Below are 22,140 nucleotides of genomic sequence, written 5' to 3'. Positions count from 1 at the left end.
AATGCTACCCTCCCTCTCCCCCCCGCTTCGCTTTACAGCAGTGCTAGCTTCATAACGGCCTTGCGCCACTTCTGGCAGTCGCGCTGCAACCGGCGCTCCTCGTACGACAGTTTCTGGTGCTGCATGTTCAACCGGTCCGCCTCCGACTCGAGCTTTAGCTCCCTATCCTTCCGGTTGATGCGCGACTTGCGCGACGCCTCGTTGTTCTTGTCCCGCTGCTCCCGGTAGCGCCAGTCCGCCTCGCTCAGATGCTCGTACTGCGAACGGTCCCGCACCGTGCCGACCGCCTTCGGTGGCCGGCCGCGACGCTTCGGCGTTTGCGTCGTTGTGGTGTTCGAGGACACATCCGAATCGCCGCACACGGACGACGCGGATGAGCGGGAGCCAATGCTGCAGTTGCTGTTGCTGCCGCCGTACTGACTGAGATGGTGATGTTGAGCGCGGTAACGCCCCGATGGCGAGGAGGTGGAAGCCTGCGACTCTTCCGTGCTGGCTGTGAGCTGACGCAAACTGTCGAGCGTTAGCGGCTGGGGGATTTTTATCTCCGTACTATCCTTGACGCTGTTGCTGCTGCTCCTGCTGCCGGTGCTGGTGCTGCTATTTGCACCGCTATTTGCTGTATCTGCCTTCTGTTCTGTTTCCTCTTCCTCTTCCTTACGCGATGCAGATGGGAGGACATCGTCGAGCGTTGGTTTTTCATCTACGACTGAATTGTACTTGTTCAGATCTAACGAATCCTGTCGGTGTTTTATGAGGAGGATAAAAAAAACACAACAATAGGTTACTTTTGTACGCCATGCCATAATTATAATTATTTTAAAACTTTGGATTAATCTTTGCGGACAATCAAAGTGAAACGGGGGGAAAGAAAGATCAACTTACGTCATTGGTATCGATGAACGAGAGAAGATCAAACTTTTCATCTTCCAAATCCAAAATGTCATTTGTTAAATCGGGCGTGTTGAGGGTTGCTTGCGGTGGCATGCGGTGGTGGAGGTGGCCGAAGATGTTGGTCGTGCCCGTCGTCGTCGTCGTCGTCGTCGTTGGATGTAGCGTTTTGTTGAGTAGCAGGAAAGGATCTTGCATGGAAAGTATGGTCGGTGGTTGGGCGCCTCCACCAAGGTGTACCTTCAACGTTGGCGCCTTCCGGTGGGCGACCGATAATTTGTTCTTGGTGGTGGTGGCGGTGGAGCTAGCGGCGTTGGTATTCACGGTTGTTTGCGTTGCCGCAATACCCGGTTGAACAGTGCGCCAATAGCTGTCTTCCGTGCTCCTCGCCGTTACCTTCACCGTCGTACTATCCTTTGCAGCTGTATGTCTGCTGGTTGTCTGCTGTCCTTCCTGTTGGTGGTCGTTTGATAGTTTGAGCATTTTCGGCTTCAGGTGGTTGTGTGCCTGATCGCCACTGTCCTGGTTACGACGTTTTATGGTGGAATAGTTGTGATCGTACTGTGGATTGACCGCACTCGTGTTTGTCGTCGTCGTCGTCGTTGTCGTCTCAGCGGTAGTAGTAGTGTGTGAATTATTGCCCTTCACTAGGACGAAGGATGGTTCGCTCTTGATCGCTGTTTTATGGCCGCCGCCGGCGCCCGAGACCGGTGTTGTGCGGTGAAGCGTTTGTATCTGATCGAGACTATTTTCAAACGGTTCTTCCAACACGGGCTGTTGCAGGAGGTGGTTGGAGGCAGGGGAAGGGGAGAAAGATATTTCGGTACTGTCGTTGGCGAGCAGGTACGATACGCTACTGGGTACGTCTACAGCTTCGAGCAGGTTTGTGTTTGCTGCTGCTGATGATGATGTTTGCTGCTTGTCAACGAGAATGCTGGAGGAAATATCTTCCTGCAGCCATTTGAAAATGTTAAGCGAAAGCGAGTCCGCACCGGAACCGTGCTGCTGCTGCTGGAAATGATCCGGCTCGTCGTCAACGATGAAGGAGAGTTGTGCGGCCGAGGGGCCGGTTGATACTAGGTGGTTGGTGGCGTCACAATCGAACCCACTGGACAGCTGCTCGATCTCCTCGTGCAACGAAACGGGCGAACCCGTGATGAAGATCGTCGCCGGCTGTGGTTCTCCTACCTCCTTCGCCTTTCCCCCCGTCAGCAGCAGATTGTTGCAGTCAACCGTCTGCTCCATGGTAGAAGAAGTTGCTCCTCCAACACTGACACTACTACTGTTGTTGCCATCGAGCTGCGGTAGCCCTAGCTGAGAAATCGAAAGAAGATGTTGCTGCTGGCCGTCCTCCCGCGTGGCCCTATAGTCGTATTCCTCAAGCCGGCGCTCTAGCTCCGAATCCGTGATATTGCTGCTGCTGCTGGCTGGGGAGCTAATCCACAGGTGTTGATGTTGATCGTCTAGTTGCTGCTTCTGTTGATGTTGTTGTTGCTCTAGAAGGCGCTGCTCGTCCGACGAGCTGACGACGATGGAGCTGGAAAAGTCCAGCCCGCCGCCGATGCACGTCTCGTTGGTCCAGTCGACCTCGGGCAGGAAGAGGGGTGTCGTAAGAGAAGATAGTTCGTCGTCGTCGTCGTCGTCGTCGTGGTTGGCGGTGGAAGGGACAGACAAAAACTGATGGCATCCGTCGTCGTGGGCTACGAGATGTATGTTTCCACCGACAACTGCAATGTTCGTTTGCTGTCTGCCACTTCTGCCGCTAGTACTGCTGTTATTACCGCTATTTCTAATGCTACTGTGGTCACGTTGGGTTTTAAGAGTTCTCTGGTGGTGCAGCTGCTGCGCTATTGTGCCAGTAGCTGCCGTTGTACCAGCTGCAACAGTCCCGCTACCGCTGCAGCCGCTCGCTGGAGGTGCTGGAGGTGACGTCATCGCTGAGCCAATTGGTTCTGCGTTGGAAAACTTGCCGCTGTTGCCGCTGTTGCCGCTGCCGCCGCCGCCGCCGCCGCCGCTGCCTCCGTTGATGGTCTTATTACATACGCCGTGTACAGTTACGCTTGTTTCCGCACCGCCGAAGCTTCTTCTTCTGGGGGATTTGTCAAGTTCAAGCCGGCAGACATCCGCTGATGCTGTCTTGCGCGCGTTCAGAGGAAAGCGTTCACCTGTTGAGTCGCTGCTGCTGTTGCAGCTGCCTTGCGCCGTCGCCAATGCCGCCTTGAGCTCCGCCATGTGATGTGTGCCCCCCTCGTCCATGAACATGCTGCCGTCGACCTTCCACCAGTCGATAGGTGTAGACGGGGTACAGCTGCTGCTGTCCACCATCGTCGTCGTGGTATTCATCCAGGACGTATCGTCCTCCACCGCCGCGAGCGACAGGAACGGCGAGCACACGCCGACGCCCGCCCCCTCCTTGCCGCTCGGTGCCGTGTCCAGCCGGCGCGGTGCCAAGCAGGACGTATCGTCGTGCAGCGGCAGTTCGCACGGCGTACCGGCGAGCGATGATTCCTGTGGCGAAAAGTTGGCTTCCCGATGACTCCGTTGAACTAGGCCTCCGTAAAAGTTGATGCTTTCCTCGCGATGGTCTTCCAGCTGCGCTACGGTAGGCGACGGACGCCGTAGACAGATCGCTTTCTCGCCATGAGCGGCATTCGTTGACGAATTCAATTGCATGTGCCATCTTGAAAGTGACTGCGGGGTGATAAAGGAGCGAGTGATCATGAGAATGGGGACTAGTGTGGCCAACGAAAACGAACGGAAGCGAAAATACTTACGATAAATTCACCGTTTAATTCTAATGAAATTTTAACGCTTTAGGAAACGCGCCGGATTGAGTTGAGAGTTCCCAGCCCTCAACCTGCGTTCGAGAAAGATAGAAAACCAGAAACGAAACGGTTAGCGATACCAAACAGATAAATAAACAAGTAAGAGATACTGCCAACGCACGGGGAAAAATCTTCACATCCTGTATTCCCTCGTCCATTTGCCACATGGCAAATAAGCCCAGAACATTCTTATTAAAATCTCACTCCCAGTCAGGTCTTTACTGCGCGTTCCCCCCTCTGTCGGTTGTCGATAAGTCTTTTATTTTATTATACGCACTAAATTGGTTCAAATACTCAATTCAACCATATTGCAGGTTAAGGGAATTTAGTCTCAATCTATGCAAATGATGTGGGTTATATTTTTGCGCCTCGTCATGCTCACGAGTGGAGCTTCATAACATTTTAAAAAGCTCATCTAACAAAGCTTTCGAGTTAACGAAATGAAAGCATTCAATTGTGGAACGTAAAATGTGACAAGTTTAAGAGTTGGACAGCGAAACATTTAACCGTCGACAGAGGAAGGTCATATGAATTAGCAAAAAATTAGTACCTCAAAAAAAAAACTAAATCAATGAAGCTGTGACGACGTTTTCGAAATTACTTTCTGTGCCGCTCCCACAGCTTACTAACGAACTGCTGCTGACGTAACCTGCTAAGTCACCGTTACCGTAATTATGGGTGTGCTCTCTGTCCCTTTTGGGGCTGGTGACACCCTTCCCCGACCCTTCCGCGCCCAAAACCGAACGTCCATCAGTGAAAAGAAACTCTACTCCCTCCGGGTCGCACCGAACCGAGCTCTCAAAGAAACCACTTTATTCCTTATCTTGGGCCGCAACAGCGATAACTGCTGTCGTAAAACTGATAACAACGACGGCCCTCTGCGGCTACGCACGCTATTAATGGAAGTTAATAAGACAGCTAGAGCGAAACGATTTATGTGCCCTGAAAACCTTCATGAATTCTGAAAGAAATACTAGCCGCCTTTTGCCTAATCTCTACAAAAAATAAATATTCAAATTAATGGTTCCTCTTTCGGTTCGTCTCGATCGTTAATATTCTGGATTTTTTCTTTTCCATTAAATTTCAAATGTTCAACCCAACACGCAATGAAACGTGTTGGGACATGACCTTCGCTGAACTTTCGCGAAGTCTGTCGCGGGATAAGCATGATGGAAACATGTACGGACACACGCACACACAAGAGAAATCTAAATCTACAAAAAAAACCTGTTTTTGGCATCTTTCGAATGGTCCGTAAGCCTCTGGGATGTTCCAGAATACGGTCTGTGGAAATTTCAGTGGTCGATTTTGAATAATTCCAACACGAGCCATGGTGGCTTGTACGCGTTGGCTGGCTAGCTAGCATACTTTTTTGTATATTATTTTTTTTAAGTAGCACTTTGATTTCTTTATCTCTCATCCATGAATTAACAGGATCCGGTTGAGCGTTTTCTTTTTGCCTGGGGGTGCAATAAAAAAAATTTGAAAAAAATCCACCATGGTTAGGTAAGATATTTTCCAACCAACGGTAGCTAGGAAAAAGGCTCATGTTTTAACATGTTTTATTTAAATGTCTCCGGCCTCCGAAGCTCGTGGAACATTCTAGAAACATACGCACTCGCGGTGTGTCGTACGCACGAGGCATATACACACGCAGCCATACCCACCCTGTACAGTTAGTCAGTGACTAGGGGGGAGGGTAGGGAAGATGAATCACGTTTTAACATCTTCAGAGCGCACTTTTCTAGCGCCTCAAGGAAGGGAACATATGTAGCTGTCGATATTCCTGCTTCCCTAGGAAGTGGAAAAACAATCATCGCCAGGGCAAAATAGTTTTAAAAATAGTAACCAAGCAAGCAACGAAAAACTAACGTCGCAATTTGCACGGCCTCGCCCACCACCCCACCGTCCCTTTACTGTTACTTACCCAGAAATGCTCGCTCGAACGCTTGTACTTTTGGGGGGGTGAAAAATAAACACTCGCCCGATGAACGCAGGACACTTGTTTCCGGTCCTGGCTACTTGTTTGATTGAAGACTGTATTGCAATCCGCTTGCAAGGATCAGGATATATCAGGCGCACGCAGAAAAAAATATATTATTTCACTTATTCACCAGCACCACAGGACCACCACAGTCTAACCGCTTTCTTACTACCGAAGGTAATGAACGATGTGGCTCGAACGGAGCAAACTCGGACCGGGGCAAACCCAGGCCAGATGTGATGTTGGAAGAACCTATTTTCGTTGTGCAACATTCAAGCGATCTGATTGGCCAGCCGCACACGGCCGTACGTCATTGTGCGTTCCGATTGGTCCGGTCTTTTCGACTGTCTGAGAGCTGACGCCATTTGACAGCACGCTAGTACCGCATCGTTTAAAATCGTCAAAAAGAAACCGTTGGCATACTACTAAATCACAAAATTACGTGAAATCAATGGTGGTATGCAATTCGTTTTACTATCAACCGGAAGAAGCTTCAATTTGATTGATTTTCCCTACGTTGGCGTACCGATCGATTCACTCTTGAAGACATTATTGGCTATGAAAGGTTATACCATCATTAGTTCATCTATAGATTTATAAATTAATTTACTTAACAAATGCATGCACATATTCTCCACCCATTGATAGTGAAATAGAATAGAAATGATCTGCTTACCAGCAATTATGTCTTTCCGTTTATCTAAAATCGTCCCAACACGTGGTTTCTTACATTAAGCACTACCCCACGGAGTAAGCGGACATTTTGAATCGCAAAGATTTCTCAGCCACCAACCCGCAAAACGCGTTGACAACACGTTACTGCCGTGAATGGCAGATGGAAAAGTCAAGTTTTGCGATGCGGATTAGTCGGCATTTTTCGAAATCAACGTCGGTGATTCATCATCCATATCGAAGATCATTCGCACTTGCCGTTCCACATCTCATATGGTCCTAGTATCGTAGAGATATATCCTGGAATGTCTACACCGGGCTGCTTGCAAACCACTGAAAATAAAAAATAAAATAAAAGAAAACCATCCCGTTACGATCGTTGTGTTTATTTCAAACTTTTTATATTTTACGTTAAATAAACACCAAAAATTACATTCCGATTATAATTGAAACAGGTTAACTTGGCTAGATAATGGATAGGTTGTTTTACTAACATAAAATGCGCAAAAAACGTGACAAGAAGATTTTCCTAGCCGATTATAGTACAGTCCAACCTGGGATAGGAGAAAAAAACAAAGGGGCACATATGACTGTTTCATCGGTTCTATCCTGGGTACTACCTAAAGCATAGACACTTCAAAGTAAAAATTGCATAGGAGCATGTTGTTCGTTCTATCCTATGCAGTTTTCTAGCTAATTCGACCCCACGCTATGAAGGCTCTGTACTGTAGCAGCAAATCGTAAAATAAGCGTTCCTTGTGTAGATCCATCAAATATCAAATTAACGCAAAAGCAAAAAAAAAAGAGAACTTCTCAGTAGCTTTGCCATACATTCCGTTACCTTGTCTGCACTTGTCACTTGAAGATAGAGAAAGGGGAGGCATTTCGTTGCTCTAAAGAGGGTTTTGCTTTACCCCGTCTTTCGAGGAATGTTCGCCGGGAAGTGGTGAAAGTATTCATATATTCCCTACCAATTTCGTTACTCTACGCTAAAGACGCATTAGCTGCTGTATCCTGTAAGGCGTACTACTATACCTTCCCTTCTAGTTAAATTTACTTTTGCGGATGATGCAAAAAACGTACTTCGACCTTCGGCAACACCATATTCCCTTCAGTCTTTGTCCTCCCCGGGGGTTTTTTGGAGAAGTCCCGACGTTTATTATTGTTGTGTGGTTGTTTTTTTTTTTACTTTACTTTACAAAGCATTTTATGATCATTTCATTCAGCATTTCTTTTTCCTGTTTCCTTAGTGGTTTATAAGATTATTTCTTTTTTGCTAGTACTTTGATACTTTCTTTTCCCTTACTATTTCTATAGGTTTTAAACAAAACAAAAAAAAAGACGAGCACAATGCCGCAACGCAAGCTTCGCATTGTTCCAGGGCGCAGTCAACGCAGTGACGCGTACACGCAGATCCGATTCCCTTCGAAGATGAATTGTAATTAGTGCTTTTTATATGCCTTCTTTTAACTAACAACGAGCTCATCCGCCGAAGGTCAGCTGGTGGTGGTGGTGGTGGTGTTGGTGGTGGTGGTGGTGATCAGGGTGGTTTTGTTATTCTCTCAGTCGTCTATCTCATCGGCTGAGAGTCCATCGAAGGTGTTCTTCATCGACAAGTTCTGTGGCGAAATTTAAAATGGTTAGCGTACGGATTGGTTTGGCTTTTTCGAGCGAAATAGTTCAATCCACAACAGTCAGTAATGTACGGAACGTACCGGTCCTGTGGGCTCCTGAAACTTGGGCATACGTTCTTCTAGTAGTTTCGGGTCTTTTTCTTGTGATGGTTTTGCTGGCCGATCCTTGTTGTCTCCGGCTCGAACCCCATCGCGTGATGGAGGAGGGAGGGGAGCGCGATCGCGAGTGTCGCGGTCACTGAAACCAGAGATGGATAGCAACATATTTTATTCCATACATCCCTTGCAGCTGTGTTTTTATTCAGAATTCAGAAAGTGTAACGATTCAGAAGCGCTCCAAAATGTTGTCCATTTCAATATTCAATCGGCCAGAGTAGATGAAAATTTTATAAAAAATGCCAAATAGCAATATTCGAAAACCATTTTCATGTAAATAGGTTACTGAGCAATCAGTGCGAATGTATGATAAGGCGACATTTCACTTACCGCGGATAATCTCGGCCGGTGGGAACACCGTTTCTCTGGACTGGGGGATTCGTACCCCGGTTGTTCTGCTGATTGTCTGTCCTGCGGTCCTCTAAAGAGTAAAGTAAATTTTAAAAAAAAATGTTAGAATAAAGAAAACCCAAAAAGAGGGAAGTAGTCAAACGAAGATGGAGTTAAGCAAACAAGCAGGTCAGTGTTCAGCTGGAATCGAAGTAAATAAGGAAGAAAACATGGAACCGCGGGGTGCGCCAAACGTTGCTGCGCACAGTCTATGGAGCGAAATGAAACTAGGACATGTGGCAAACGCGCAACAAAGCGACACAATGGTCTGTGTACAGGACAGCACAGGAGTAGCCGTGTCACGCCGTCTGTCCGGTTGGGGGGCTTCGATAAAGCACGCCACGCGGTCCTGTACTCAGTGAATGCGAGCTGCTGGTAGCATATACCTACCCGTACGTCGGTTACTAAGATACTTTCCACCACTGGTGTTACTAGATTTTGCCGCGGGCAGCTGAGGCAGTCGTTTGTCGACGTCAGCGTGCGCGTGAGGTGCTTTATTACCTTTGTTAGTTTCGTCGTCGGGTTTGCGCACTCGCCAGTTCACCACCTCCTCAGCCGCGTCATCACCTTTGTGCTTGCTGGCGTTGTTCTCCTTGTCCGTGTCAATGTTTTCCTTATCCGCTCCCTCCACACCAGCCTTGGCTGCGTCCTCGGACTCCCGAGCGGCTGCAGCGGCCAGCGCTTCGGCCTCCTTCTTACGCTGGCGCTCCTCGCGCTCGAGCCGCTCCTTCTCCCGCAACCGCTCCTCGATTTCGCGCTCGCGCGCGGCCGTATCGACCGGCTTTGCGTCGCCGAACACCTTTGCCGCAGGCACCGGCGTCGGGCGTGGCCTTGGCGGCGACGGCATCGAATCGCCGCTGCCATCCCCGGAGCCAGCTTCGCTCTTCGAGTCATCGTCCGATTCAGGCCGCGGCTTCGGCAGCTCGGGCAGTGGGAGTGTGCGGGGTTGCAGCACCAGCTTCGGACGCTCCATCGGCACCTCGGGTTCGCGCGGGCGTGTCATGCGTGACTCCGGCTGACGACGGAATCCACCATCGCCGGATCCTCTGTCTCGGTCGTAGTTACGACGGTTGGCACCGGGCGAGAGCGGTGGCGGCAGCGGGGGCCGATTATCGGTACGCCAGTTTCCGCCACCACCGGACGAATCACCCGATCGATCCTCCCGGTCGCGATTGTAGCCGCCGCCGCCGCCGCCACTGTTGTAACCGCTGCGGCGCATGCCACCTCCGTCACGATCACCCCCGCCGCCACTGCCACGGTCTGGGCGATCGCGCCAGTTTCCGGAAGACGGCCGATCGCCGTCTCTGTCGGATGAGGAAAAGTTGTCATAGCGGTTGTTGCGCCGCTTGGTATCGTTCTCGTTGTACGGGCCGATGCGGATGCGACGGTTGCGCACCATCGGCTCCGGCATCGCCAGCACCTCGATGAGGTCGTCTCGCGTGGCAAACTCGATGTTGCCGAACCCGCGCAGCCGGCGCGAGTCACCGTCGTCGCGCGGCAGCGACATCGCCACGATCTCCTGATCGGCAAATATTTCATAGAGGTCCTCCTCATTGATGTCATAAGGCAAGTTCGACACGTATATGGAGAACGGTGGGTGCTGCGGTATGGAGTCATCGTTCAGGATGCGGGTGGCGCGGGGCGCCGTCGGCAGCGCGATAACCTGCGTGCGCACACCGCGGTCGTCGTCATCGTCCTCACCATCCTCGCCCCAGTCGCTCAGCTTGACCGGCACAGAGATCTGCACCTGATTCAGCACGGCCGTATTTCCATCGGTAAGGAACTCTCCCAGCGACAGCTTGTTGGTCTTTTTGACCTTCTTCCCTTTTTTGCCTGGAGAAAATAAATACCACATGTGTTAAATGCTTCTGTAGGTCGGAGGTGCTAAATTAAGAGGCAGGGAAAAACGAGCAAATTAGCTGTACGCCATCGCATTGAAATTCGGAGTCATTAAACTTAGCGACGGATCACGGGTGTGTGTAGAAAATGTGCTAGTCATGTTTTCCCGCCTACTGCTTGAACGAATCCATCCTATTAGGTCGTCTATCATCGACTGCACCGGAGGATTGTGCACGATGAGTTCGAGGCAAGTGAAACGGTACGATTAACTGTATTTTTGTACTAGGAACGCACTTCCATTGCTTCCCGTTTCCATTTTGTTTCCATTCGTCACATAACATTATTTCTTTACGTCAGTTTGACACACATACTTCAAACTGAACATTGTGAAGAGACCGTGGCCGTGGCCGATTTCTAGATTAGGTCAAATCACGCACTACTAGCGCTGCTTCGCTTTCGGTTGATTGAAGAAAAATTGTACCTACTGCACTGAGAGGTAGGTTAAATTTGTTTAAAACACTTCTAATGACCACCTGCACGAAAGATTTGTATGTATGGCCCAATATGCGAGCATATAGCCATGTTAGCAGCAAACATACGCTCGTGTTATGCAAAATTACATCCATAAACGAGTGCCAGTTGCGGCCTACCGATGCGGGAACGAAATTACTGTGCATATGCGTGCGAACATAGCCTTTCCGTGTCCTCGCATCTGCAGCGCGCGCACTTCACACACCCAATGCAGGCCAACTGCAGGCGACCAGTTTAGATTGGTCGGGAATGCGTCCTCCATATTCGCACCGCCACCTTTCAGGTATTCATCACTCGACCCCGCTTGGAAATCGTAACAGGTGTCCACTATTTCGTTCGTTCGTTCGCGACAAAACCTTACGCCACCCCGTAAAACGCGACTGGAGCCAACCATTGGCGATGAAAAAAGATCACAATTTCATATTATTTGGCCATCGAGCCACGCGGTACAATTGCTAAGCGAACGGAGAATTCCTACGGCCACCCTCGGCTTGCTCGCCCATCACTTTTATACGCAGCGAGCAGCAATCGACTTAAAACCGTACGCAAACACAAACGATACTTCACACGCGGTTTTACGCGACGATGGCGATCGAAATGCGTGTACGAGATTCATTAAATTACACTTTTTACCTGATACCGTAGCCATGTTTGACTGCCTTGTTTCGTGCAGCGATAATGAAAGGTCGAGCTAGCCATTCATCGCATGAACAAAGGCCGTTTGACAGCTGTCAACTGTGACAGCTCCGAATCTGCCTACGTGACACAAGTAGCAAATAATGCCTATGTAGCAAAAATTATATACAAACATGTTTTCTTTCTTCAACAATTAATTAATTAATTAATCAATTAATTAAATTAACTCTTTCTTTAAGTGCTTAACAAATATGAATGCATTCGAAGCCAAGACCTGCATGAAACGTAAACGTAAATGTGCTCATGTTGCAAACCAAGGTTTATAGAGATGTATGAAACTTCAAACAGTTTGCAGTTCTACTTTATGAAATACATTTTTGCTTCAAGTTTCCGTACATAAATTAGCTATTAACCCGAACCCTAACGAATTGTGAGATTATAATTATAATATTAACTAAACTTGATATTTTCAAAAAGTCTTAACCATGCAGCAGAAATTGACAAGTGGATCATATGATTTGTACCGGTGCAGCAGTGCATGGCGATCGGCACCATTTTTAAAGCTCCTAGAATGGAATGGAATCGGAGAAAACGTATTTTTACGCACGATGACATTGTCCGTGTGAATAAAAAGCGTGACTCAAGGTGCAAGGATTCATGATTACATGATCGCGTAACTTATTTTTTCATTCATGCACCAGGCTTTGGGAGCTAATTTTCTTCATTTCTATCGGTAGGAATTCGATGTTAATGCATAGCACCCTCCATCCTCCATCTACTTTCGCGCTAGCAATAATGAATGAATAAAAATAAATATCAATCATATTATAGCGAATTATGCACAACATTGTTACAGTAATAAAGCTAGATGAATTCACAAATATTTCGGCAGAACTTACAGTCATTACATTTGTTAGTTTCTTCATTCAGAAATACAGTGCTAGGTTTTACCAAAGCTAATGCGACGAGAACAGAATAGTGAGTTGCGTGATCCATAATTTGTTAGTGGGCTTCCAAGCAAATAATCATATCCGAATCATATTATCATACCGAAAAGGGGCAAACTTAGCAAAATACTTACCATACGACAAACTCAATGGCGTAAAACTTTAAAATATATTCGGAAACAACAAGTACTCCAAACACGCAGTAACATAAGTCAATTATTTTCTTCAGTTTTGTACCAGTAACTATCTCAATCTTTATTACGTTGATGGAACACCATTCTCGCTGCTTCCTAAGCTTGCACCTTAGGATTTACACTTTTTCTGCAATGCAAAAAAAAAGATGTTTGTGTTTGAAACTGATTTTGAAATAACCCAGGGAAGAAAGAGGACCATGCAGTTGGCAGCGGGAAACAGTATTGCGCAACTACACAGCCGATTTTCTTTTCCGCTAACGATCCGGTGTCGTTGTCACGTGCAAATCCTCCCAAAAATGCACCTAACATGGTCGAAACCGCCCGTATGAGGCTATCGAATAGTAGTCGCCAAGGACGCTAGCGCGCGCATTCGTTACTACATGGACTTGCTTCTTTCCCTGGTGACTGCCCTTGCCTATCAAAATCCTTGTTGAGAGATCCTTCAGATTGCTTGGGTCGTATAGTATGTGTTTTAGAAACAACAGCTACCATCGACCGAAACAGGATGTTCGTTTCATGTCTCGTTTGTTCTTTTCGTTTTGTTACAGAAGGTTGATGTTTTTCACCTCTCGATGTGCTTCAAATTGTTACTCCTATAGATCCTCTTAGTAGTTCTTCTTATATCGAATTCAACGGCGATGAAGCTTCACATCTCTCGATCACGTGTAAATGTTGTAGCCCTTAGAGTTAACTTTTGGATTAGAATTAACCTCCTTTTCCAAACATTTATTATCCGCATTCAGCAGATCAATATTTCACTGCACACCGTACTAGATTTTCCCTTCGCGGGTGACATAATTCATTCGCAATGTATAATACTAGTATATCGCAAGCCTGATCTAACCTGTGCACTTTTTCATGATTTTTTCTTACACGCCTCGTATAAAATCGGACGATCGACTTAAAACTTTTCCGCCTTGTATTCCGAACTATTGAATCGATACGATTAAAAGGTGTATAGGGGTGGCTAAAGTGTTAACACGTTCGTTATTATTTTTCTTAGAAGTGGTTGCAATTTTCTCTCTCTCTTGACATTACTTTTAGTTTGTTGTTTGTTTTGCTCTTAGATGTTAAATTACCGGGTTTCTCGTCCCATTTGTGTTGTTTAGGGGATAAGAAGTTTAGAAGGCGAAGAGCAGCAGGAAAGCCATCATAAGACAGAACAGACCCATGGCTTCAGACAGGGCGAAACCCAAGATAGCGTAGGAGAACAGCTGCTGCTTCAGAGATGGGTTTCTTGCGTAACCGATGATCAGGGATCCGAATACTGTTCCGATTCCGGCACCTTTGGGGGAGAGAAAATTTAAATGGAAAAATGCAATACAAGCGTACAAACGAACAATTTTGCCTCGGAGGTAGTGATCATAAGGAAGTCCGGGCTTTTTTGACTTAGAAACGAACGAAACGAAACTAAACGGCTACTTACCAGATCCGGCAACACCAACGGTAGCTGCGCCGGCTCCGATGAACTTGGCAGCAGAATCGATGTCACGGGTGACCGGGGTAGTCTGGAATGACCGGACCTGTGGCAACAGAGCTACTGGAGCTGTGTTTTGGGCGGCGAGCGTCTGGCTCTGGGAGATGATGGCGCTGCTGATCGGTCGGATGTACGCCTTGGTTCCATTCAGGACCTACGGAAAAGATTGAAGCGGGTAAAATAACTGGGTTCGACTGTTGTTCTCTACAGGCATTCTTGTATTGGATGTAACATAATTGAACTTCGCTGATGATGCACTAGAACAATTATTATCAACCGAAACACCGGGAGATGTTTAAGTTACGTAACCTTAAAAACACTATGTTCACGTTTACGTTCGTTATGTAACGATGGTGTGTGAATTGAGTCGGCAATGAACGATTTTAATTTTTCAAATCCTCACTTACCAGGCTTCGGGCAACTGGGGCAATGCGGGCAGCCGACGAGACGAACATGATGATGTTTTGGGTTGTTGAGTTTTACTGGTACCTGAAGGACCTAGAGAAACAAGCAATTTCAAAGTTAAAATGTATATTCACACTATTGCTCACAGGGCCAATAAACTCCTTCAAAGCTGTACAAGTAGATTCGTACTAGCTTCAAAGAAGGTGGACGCTAACAATTGGTTGTCGTAAGCAGGCCTGTTCTTCGTATGACCCGGTAGGTGAAAATATGTCTAGTCTCCTAGCACTGTGCACCACAACCAGTTACGTAAGAGATCTTTCTTCCGCCTATATTCGCACTGCCTCTATCGATCGATCGGAGTAAAAAAGACTTGCTGTGAAAAACTACTAGATTAAGATCACATTGGTAAACTTTAAGTTACTTTACTGTCGTTGCTTCTACGATTATATAAAGAACTTGCGACTGATAAAGCCGATTGTGCAACTGGATGGTTAAAATAAAATATGGCCGACAGCGCCCGGTGAAATGGAGTTCGAACTACCGGCTACTGCGGTGTGGTTTGATTGCTGATTGAGTTGAGGGAAACTTTTATATAAAAACACCGCGTATGCTACACTTTCTGTTTCGACACTTAGAAGGACAGAGGAAACCTAAGTTCGGTTCTAAGAAGTAGCCTATCTATCAGGGGTGAGGAAATTTGTTCCAAGTCCGGGAGCTCTACTCACTTCAAAACGCGGTCGACAACTTATCGAAGAACAGTGAACGTTGTACAAAATTTTCGTTGCCTCGAACCTTCCTGGGGCGGAAAATCTGTAGCTGTGTTCGTGGTATCTCGGTGCATTTGCGCAGAGTACCGCATACAGCTGTGCCTTTGAAGCGGAAGTGGTGCGCCCAACGTTTGCCACCAGATGGAGCTAGCACCGGTTATACTGTCTTGCGGCAAATTAGACGTACGATGCATTTTGACATTCCTCCAATAGGATTGGCTGAGAAAAGGTAATTCACATCTGCTTGCTATTTTATTTTAACTTATATAATGTTTCAGTCAAGTTTTGGGTTATTATAAGCCATCTGAACGAGTCATTATTTAAATTGAATTTTTGCAGATCAGATATATTTAAGCTCTGTCCCAAACATCATGTTTCTTGTTCAGCACATGATTCAATAAATGGTACAAACCATGCAAGGCATTCGATTAAAGGATATACAAGTTTCAGTAACATTAACTTATATTATACAATATAAGCACAACAAAAAACATTGGTAAAGTTCATTTCAAACGTAGTAAAAAGCTCCACAAATTGCTTTTTCGGTACCTTCGAAATAAGCTGAACCCCTGGTCTTGGGAGGTCCGAGCTATAAGGAATGCTATTTAGCGTAAATATTTAATATGCTATGTATCATAAAGGTTGGTTGGACACTATTCTACATTTGGTTCTTATTTTTCGATGCCGAAAACGGCTATTTCAATTTTTACTCGTTTAAAGCAGTGAAGCTACAGGGCTGGAGGTATAAACCCCTCATTTTGATACTGGGGTGGTGTTTGTGCCGTGCGCCATCATGTTACGCTACATATTCGCTACATATTGCAGAGGAGTTCATATTGGAGCACTTGTGTAAAATTTCCTATAGCCCCAGGAGCAAAAAAACCACAAAATATGTGATAATATCGAGCTAGCAAATTGTGCTAGCGGACTGGAGCAATAGCAATAGGTAGTGAATCGAAGCCTGCTGAAGTTGTAGTCGGCAAATAAAGCTTTACTTCTAGAGCCAATGTTTTGCTGTATCATATAAAATAGACATCTTGCCATCCTCGTACATTTCTGCCCCGAAAGCATACCATAAGCACCCTCCGTGTGTATGGGTGCTCTCGGTGGAAATATGGTAACATTTGTACTAAAACGATTCGCCCATAGTTGCCTAATGATTACATAATTTCTTTTTATAAACAACAGTGAACTTCGACGAATACGTAAAAGTGGCGATTTACATGGACACACATAGGAAAAACAGTATCTTCGTAAAGTCTCCATCTTGGGCTTAAACTAGAATTGCACAGTGCAACCTGCATCCCCTCTACATGCATATAAACATGGCTCTGCTACAGAATATATGCAAGTTTAATGGTTGTGCTCTAGAATTCCAAAGCCTGGATGCATTAATACATCACATAGAAGACACACACATAATAGGTGAGTAGGTCGATATCATATACTGGGTGAAAACAAATCGACTGTGAACCATGTAAGAACATGTCGGTCAAGGGGGTGCTAGAAGAAAGTCAGCCAGTTTCCGGTTGCAATTGGAAGTCGGTGGCTATCTTGTTCAATTCACAAGGCATATGCGCTATTTGTGATCCATAGCTTTTGATTGTTAAAATGTCATTTTTTCTCGCCATTTTATGACTTCATCGTGTCGCAGCTAGTCTGGCGGCACTGCCTTGTACTTTCATGTGATAACAACTATTTCAACTTGTATTAATTTCCATTGTACAGACTATATACCACTCCTAGAACGGGCACAGCCAGCATGTCTTCCGCTCAGCTGCATTCTGCCTTACAATCCGCAGTATGACAGTGTTGCACCAGCAGCCAGCGGTGCATCCGGTGCCGTTAACGGTGCTGATACGTTGCACCGGTGCAAAACCGGCGTTGCGGCGGTTTGGGGGTCAGCAGCGCATGGGGTGACGATGACAGTGTCCGGTGGAAATGCCAACAATCAACCCACTGATGCAGCTGCAAACTCTACCGCAACGAGCGGCGCCGTCAATGGTGTCAACCACAGTGGTGCAGCCACGAACGGAACCGCGGAACAGAACGGCCTGGGCGGCAATGGTGGTACGCTGTCCGAGGTATCCAAAAATTCCCTCAATCAACCGACAGGCACAGCAGATCTCAAGCGCAAAATCGCCATTAAACATCACAGCTACAGCATCTCGTCGTCCAACCGGAGCACAACACCAACAGGTACGTAACATTATATAACTAGTAGTTCAGCGTAACACTCGCATTAGAACCGATTCACTGACACTGGATTCTCAAGCTTTGTATGGCTGATCAATTGCAAGATATTTAGCTAGTAAATAAATCAGTCTATTTTAAACCTTTCATGGAGAAGCTTGAGTAGCGTTAAATATGGCACGATCGTTGGATAATTGTTTTCGTACAGTTTCTTTTAATCGGGCTAACATTATCGAGGATCCGCTTTATACGTTTGATACACCGATCTCATGGTAGTTTCTTGTACTGATTATTACCCATATAGGTAGTGAATTGGATGACGATGATATGATGGTCTCCGAATCGGAAGACAGTAATGACTCGTGGACGACGGAGGAGTTCAGCTCGGAGTTTATAATGCGCTATGGTAGCAGGTAGGTGCAGGGCATAGCTCTCTGTCATCACTTCTTCGTTATAACATTGCATCTGTGTTTTGCAGACGACACTCGGCGTCCGGCACCGGAAACGGCTCTAATTCATCCAATGAGAAACCGTTCGCGTGCCCGGTACCTGGCTGTAAGAAGCGGTACAAGAACGTGAATGGTATCAAGTACCATTCCAAAAATGGGCATAAAAAGGACGGAAAGTACGTATGATTTTTTTTATTAATCAATGATTACAGTACACGGTTGATTCATTTGGTTTTGTTGATTTCATTTACGATGTTTTATTTATGTTTGTACTTGTATTAAAATGTAGCGATCTTCCATCATAGATGATTCCATAGAATGGTTTAGCAAGAGAAAGTTTTTTCAACGGTTATTTTAATCGACTTTTTCCTTTTCATGCTAATTAGGCATACGCCGTAGTTTTTTTTTTATTGTATCATAGTTTTCCTCGTTTATGTATCACCTGTATGATTCTCATCCATTAATAACAAACACTCTGCTCGTTCTCATTCTCGCCTGCCCTTCCAGCCGGGTTCGCAAAGGTTTCAAGTGCTTCTGCGGAAAGAGCTACAAAACTAATCAACGTCTCAAGATCCACAACATGCTGTCGCATGGTCCCGGCTGGACAAATGCTGCCACCGCTGGTAACAACGTTTCAGGTAACGTTTCCACCAGCTCAGGCTCGATCGCTGCAGTGCAGCAGTCCAATGGGTCGGCAGTAACAACCGGACCAAGTGCATCGGCATCCGAGACCGATGGTTCGGTGGCTGCATTCGAGACAATTCCATTGCCCCTGCCGGTAGCGGCAGTTTCGAGTCAATCGCGTGCCAGTATTTCCAGCATTAGCTCCGGCTCGACCCAGAGCACTAACACCGTAAGCATCCCAACATCCAGCTGGGAAGGTTCTTACACCCTTGACTTCACTTCCACCGAAACATCCGGTATTGGAACAAGTCCATCCATCGAGCAGGACCAACTCCAGGAACAGTCGACCCTGAGCAGTAGTACTTCCGGCATCAGCACCCTGAACTCCAGCCCCATCACCAACGGGAGTACGATGCGTACTATCAGCAGCACTTTCCCAAGCGGCACCCGAAGCTTTCTCCATCTTTCCAGCAGCGTACCGAACACATCTAGTCAGAACGCGTCACAACGGACGATCACACCACCACCGCCTCCGACACCCGCCACACCGACCCTGGCCACGCTGACGCCTGCCGCGCAATCCGGTTTCACCAACGCCACGAAGCGAACGGCAACGACCACGGCAGCAGCGACGCTGATGATTTCGCCGATACCAACGGGCCACGGTGTGACCTCGGGTGGATGCTTCGCGTCCTCCACGCCCATCTCGTCACCGGTGAGCATCAAGTACGACAGTTTGGGCATACTAACACCGGCCACCTCGCCCAAGCTGCTCGCCACCAACATCAGCCCCGAGAATGGGCAGCAGCTGCTGGCCGCCGCTGGCGGTGCATCCACACCCGCCGCCGTGCAAGCCTCGCCCCTTCCACCTGCTTCGACCACCACCGTCGTGATGCCAGCCTTAAATGTTAGCGTAGGTGGAAACGCGACGGGCGGTGGTGGTACGTCGGCATCGACAACGGTCGTCAGTGTCGCCTCCGCTTCCGCCATCGCCACCACCCCCACCAGCGGCGTCGCGCAGAACGGGGAGCCAGTTGGGATTGCCCTGGTCGTCTCCTCCATCGGAGGCTGCGGTGAGATGAACAACACCAACTCCACCGTCACCACTACCAGTACCAGTAATAACAATGCGGTTGTGCTATCGGCGTCAACCGCAACTAGTCAGCTGTATGCCGAAGAGACGTAACCGATACTTAAGAATTTATTGCTGCGAAAGTATTGACTGGCTCGCGGGAGAAAGAGCGAGCAGAAGGGTGTGCGTGGGCGTGGGGAGTGGAGGGTACCTGTGTCTACTAGTAGTTTATAGGCTTTCACCATGAATAACCACTTGCGAATAACTTCGGCCCCCATATGCACACATGCAACTCCAAATCGGCAATCGCTCACTCGTGTTGGCGCATCCTGGTAGTGACAGACAAGTGTTTTTTCGTTTTAAATTTTATCATTTTGTTACTTTCGTTCAAAGTTTAATTAATCTTACTTCTTAATCAGAACTTCTCTGTTGCACGGAGGCACTCACTGTATATATATATTTGGCGTAAACAATAGTTTACGTTTTGCGAGCGAGTCGGTGCAAAGTGTCTGGTGTTCATACATCCCTGTACCTTTAAAAAAGGGTACAATGGTATATGGCCTAATGTACTCCCGAAAATCGCAAAGCGACACGTAGCACAACGATGTAACGATCAGGAATGTTTGGGAAATGAAAAGGAACCTATCATCCTCCCATCACCAACCCTCCCTGCTCTATCGCTACTTCCATGCCACCGGCAGACCAGGCTAGAATAGAATCTGTGAGAAGGCGATACAGATACACAAACTCATAAATCAACTTCCATCATCCTCATCAGCAGTTTACGTTCGCAAAGAAAGTAGGATTCTCATTTTATTTTATTTTTTTGGACAATCTTCAGTACTAATCGTTTTGTTTTTGTTGGTTCCTCACACGGTAATCTTATTGCCGGCAAGCTATTTGAACAACCGGTGAGCTAGTTAGATTTAGTATATCCTTATTTCATGCAAGTCTTGATCGTATTAGATTGCCATGGCCCGTTGCTTCGCCGGTGATCGGCATAGGTCCCTGCTTTTGTTTTCTTCTCTTTTCTTGCTTTAATTCTTATCTCTACAATAAGCCGAGGGCGTGGCAAATAGGCGTGATTTCGCGTAAGGATCTAGGTTAAGTTTTCGTCATTTTCGCTTCCGCCTAAGCCTTACACGATTAGTTGTTAGTTTTATTTATTTTTAATATCCAAAAACAATCGTACCTCAGCATTTCCTGGGGTTAGATTTTGTTTGCTCTTGTCCCACGATTAGTTCCTGTTTTCGCGCAGTAGTTTGCCCCAATCATACAAATGTCTATTGCGCGTAGAAGTTTGCGTTTAGTTTTGTTCTTTAGTATTTTGTACCGTACACGCAGGGGGGATGAAGGTGGAAACGTAGGGCAAAGATGTAGATATGCGAAAACGATTTACGAACGGATCTCATAAGAATTATTTTATTTTACTTTACTTTTCATTTTAGTACCGCGTGACAAATAGCACGATTTAAGCATTATAACTATCGATACCAAACCTCAACTCTAGAATGTAAAGAGGACGCCAAGAAAGCGAAAAGCGAGTTTAATCTTTTTGTTGATTTAAAGGATTAAAGATGGGCTCATGAAGCGAACCCGAAAGTTACTGGTCCAATATTAATATTAAAGTATGCGATCAAACCGTATCCCCAGCAACAGATACACGCAAAAGTAAGGAAAAAGAAACAAAAAATGAACTGTCCGCATAGCCCCGTTTCTCGTACTCTCTGCTCTGTGAGTCGGTCGGAAGATGTGCTCGAAGAAATTAAATTAAAAAGCAAATGTAATTTATCAAAAGCTTGGGGATAGCGAATACTGTGAGGTTAGTCAGCTATGTTTGCTGATTGAGATCGCTCGCAACGTTGTGTGTACTCGAAACGGCACCAGCAGGCCATCGCTTTTCAAATTGGTTGCCTGTCACTCCAGGCGTACACATTTCCTGTGATTTGTCTTTCTTTAATCACCTGGGTTTTCTTTGCTTTGCATATATAAATTTAAACGTACGTGCTATGAACCGGATCTTATAGGCTCTGCGTGGAGAAAATATTTAGCGGTAGTAAGTTAAACATATAAGTCATATGCGAACTTTCTGTTGTTTAAGTGGAGAACTTTCGAAGTGAATTCCCCCGTACTCGGGAGGGAAGATCAAGGGAAGACTGAGATGAGCGTGTTGGCTTGCTTCCCCCAAATAGCACCACCCCCTTCCAAACCATCCACCATTTCAAACCCTTTCGCTTCAACGCTCCTCTAGAAATATTGCCATAATAATTTAGTACCAGACCGTAGCCAATCTTTTGATATTCGGTAGGCGAAACAGTAACTGTAACGGCCAATACGGAAAACAGATGGTAGTCACATGTCACGATGATGAAAAGAGTCGATAGCCAAACGAGCGCTGTACTGTTGATGGCTAATGCATCTTTTTGATCGACGTGGTGACGCAAGCGCTAGCTGAAT

At 46.7% G+C, this 22,140-nt stretch overlaps 4 protein-coding genes across 4 annotated transcripts; 1 reads left to right on the top strand and 3 right to left on the bottom strand.

The window, feature by feature from the left end:
* Positions 1–21: 21 nt before the first annotated feature.
* LOC131290491 (uncharacterized) lies at positions 22–5,856 on the bottom strand. Its single transcript, XM_058319640.1, has 5 exons — positions 5,641–5,856; positions 3,663–3,745; positions 2,416–3,579; positions 883–2,364; positions 22–737 (listed from the first exon to the last, which is right to left on the bottom strand). Exons 3-5 carry the CDS (start codon positions 3,559–3,561, stop codon positions 33–35), a joined length of 3,333 nt encoding a protein of 1,110 aa, XP_058175623.1. The 5' UTR covers positions 3,562–3,579; positions 3,663–3,745; positions 5,641–5,856; the 3' UTR covers positions 22–32.
* A 1,919-nt stretch (positions 5,857–7,775) lies between these two features.
* On the bottom strand, positions 7,776–11,639 carry LOC131290489 (eukaryotic translation initiation factor 4B-like). Its single transcript, XM_058319638.1, has 5 exons — positions 11,553–11,639; positions 8,940–10,382; positions 8,490–8,580; positions 8,085–8,241; positions 7,776–7,988 (listed from the first exon to the last, which is right to left on the bottom strand). The coding sequence occupies exons 1-5, from the start codon at positions 11,566–11,568 to the stop codon at positions 7,932–7,934; spliced, it is 1,764 nt and encodes a 587-aa protein (XP_058175621.1). The 5' UTR covers positions 11,569–11,639; the 3' UTR covers positions 7,776–7,931.
* A 1,088-nt stretch (positions 11,640–12,727) lies between these two features.
* LOC131291414 (ATP synthase lipid-binding protein, mitochondrial) lies at positions 12,728–15,420 on the bottom strand. The gene is made up of 4 exons (XM_058320621.1): positions 15,304–15,420; positions 14,581–14,671; positions 14,123–14,327; positions 12,728–13,981 (listed from the first exon to the last, which is right to left on the bottom strand). Exons 2-4 carry the CDS (start codon positions 14,626–14,628, stop codon positions 13,818–13,820), a joined length of 417 nt encoding a protein of 138 aa, XP_058176604.1. The 5' UTR covers positions 14,629–14,671; positions 15,304–15,420; the 3' UTR covers positions 12,728–13,817.
* Positions 15,421–16,202: 782 nt separating this feature from the next.
* Positions 16,203–20,169, top strand: LOC131290488 (mucin-5AC). Its single transcript, XM_058319637.1, has 6 exons — positions 16,203–16,462; positions 16,534–16,770; positions 17,074–17,544; positions 17,843–17,951; positions 18,017–18,163; positions 18,495–20,169. Exons 2-6 carry the CDS (start codon positions 16,659–16,661, stop codon positions 19,795–19,797), a joined length of 2,142 nt encoding a protein of 713 aa, XP_058175620.1. The 5' UTR covers positions 16,203–16,462; positions 16,534–16,658; the 3' UTR covers positions 19,798–20,169.
* Positions 20,170–22,140: the final 1,971 nt, after the last annotated feature.

This window comes from Anopheles ziemanni, chromosome X (assembly GCF_943734765.1).
Source record: "Anopheles ziemanni chromosome X, idAnoZiCoDA_A2_x.2, whole genome shotgun sequence".
Lineage (NCBI taxonomy): Eukaryota > Metazoa > Arthropoda > Insecta > Diptera > Culicidae > Anopheles > Anopheles ziemanni.
The sequence above is the reverse complement of the archived record's forward strand: the minus strand, read 5'-3'. Positions and strand labels throughout refer to the sequence as shown.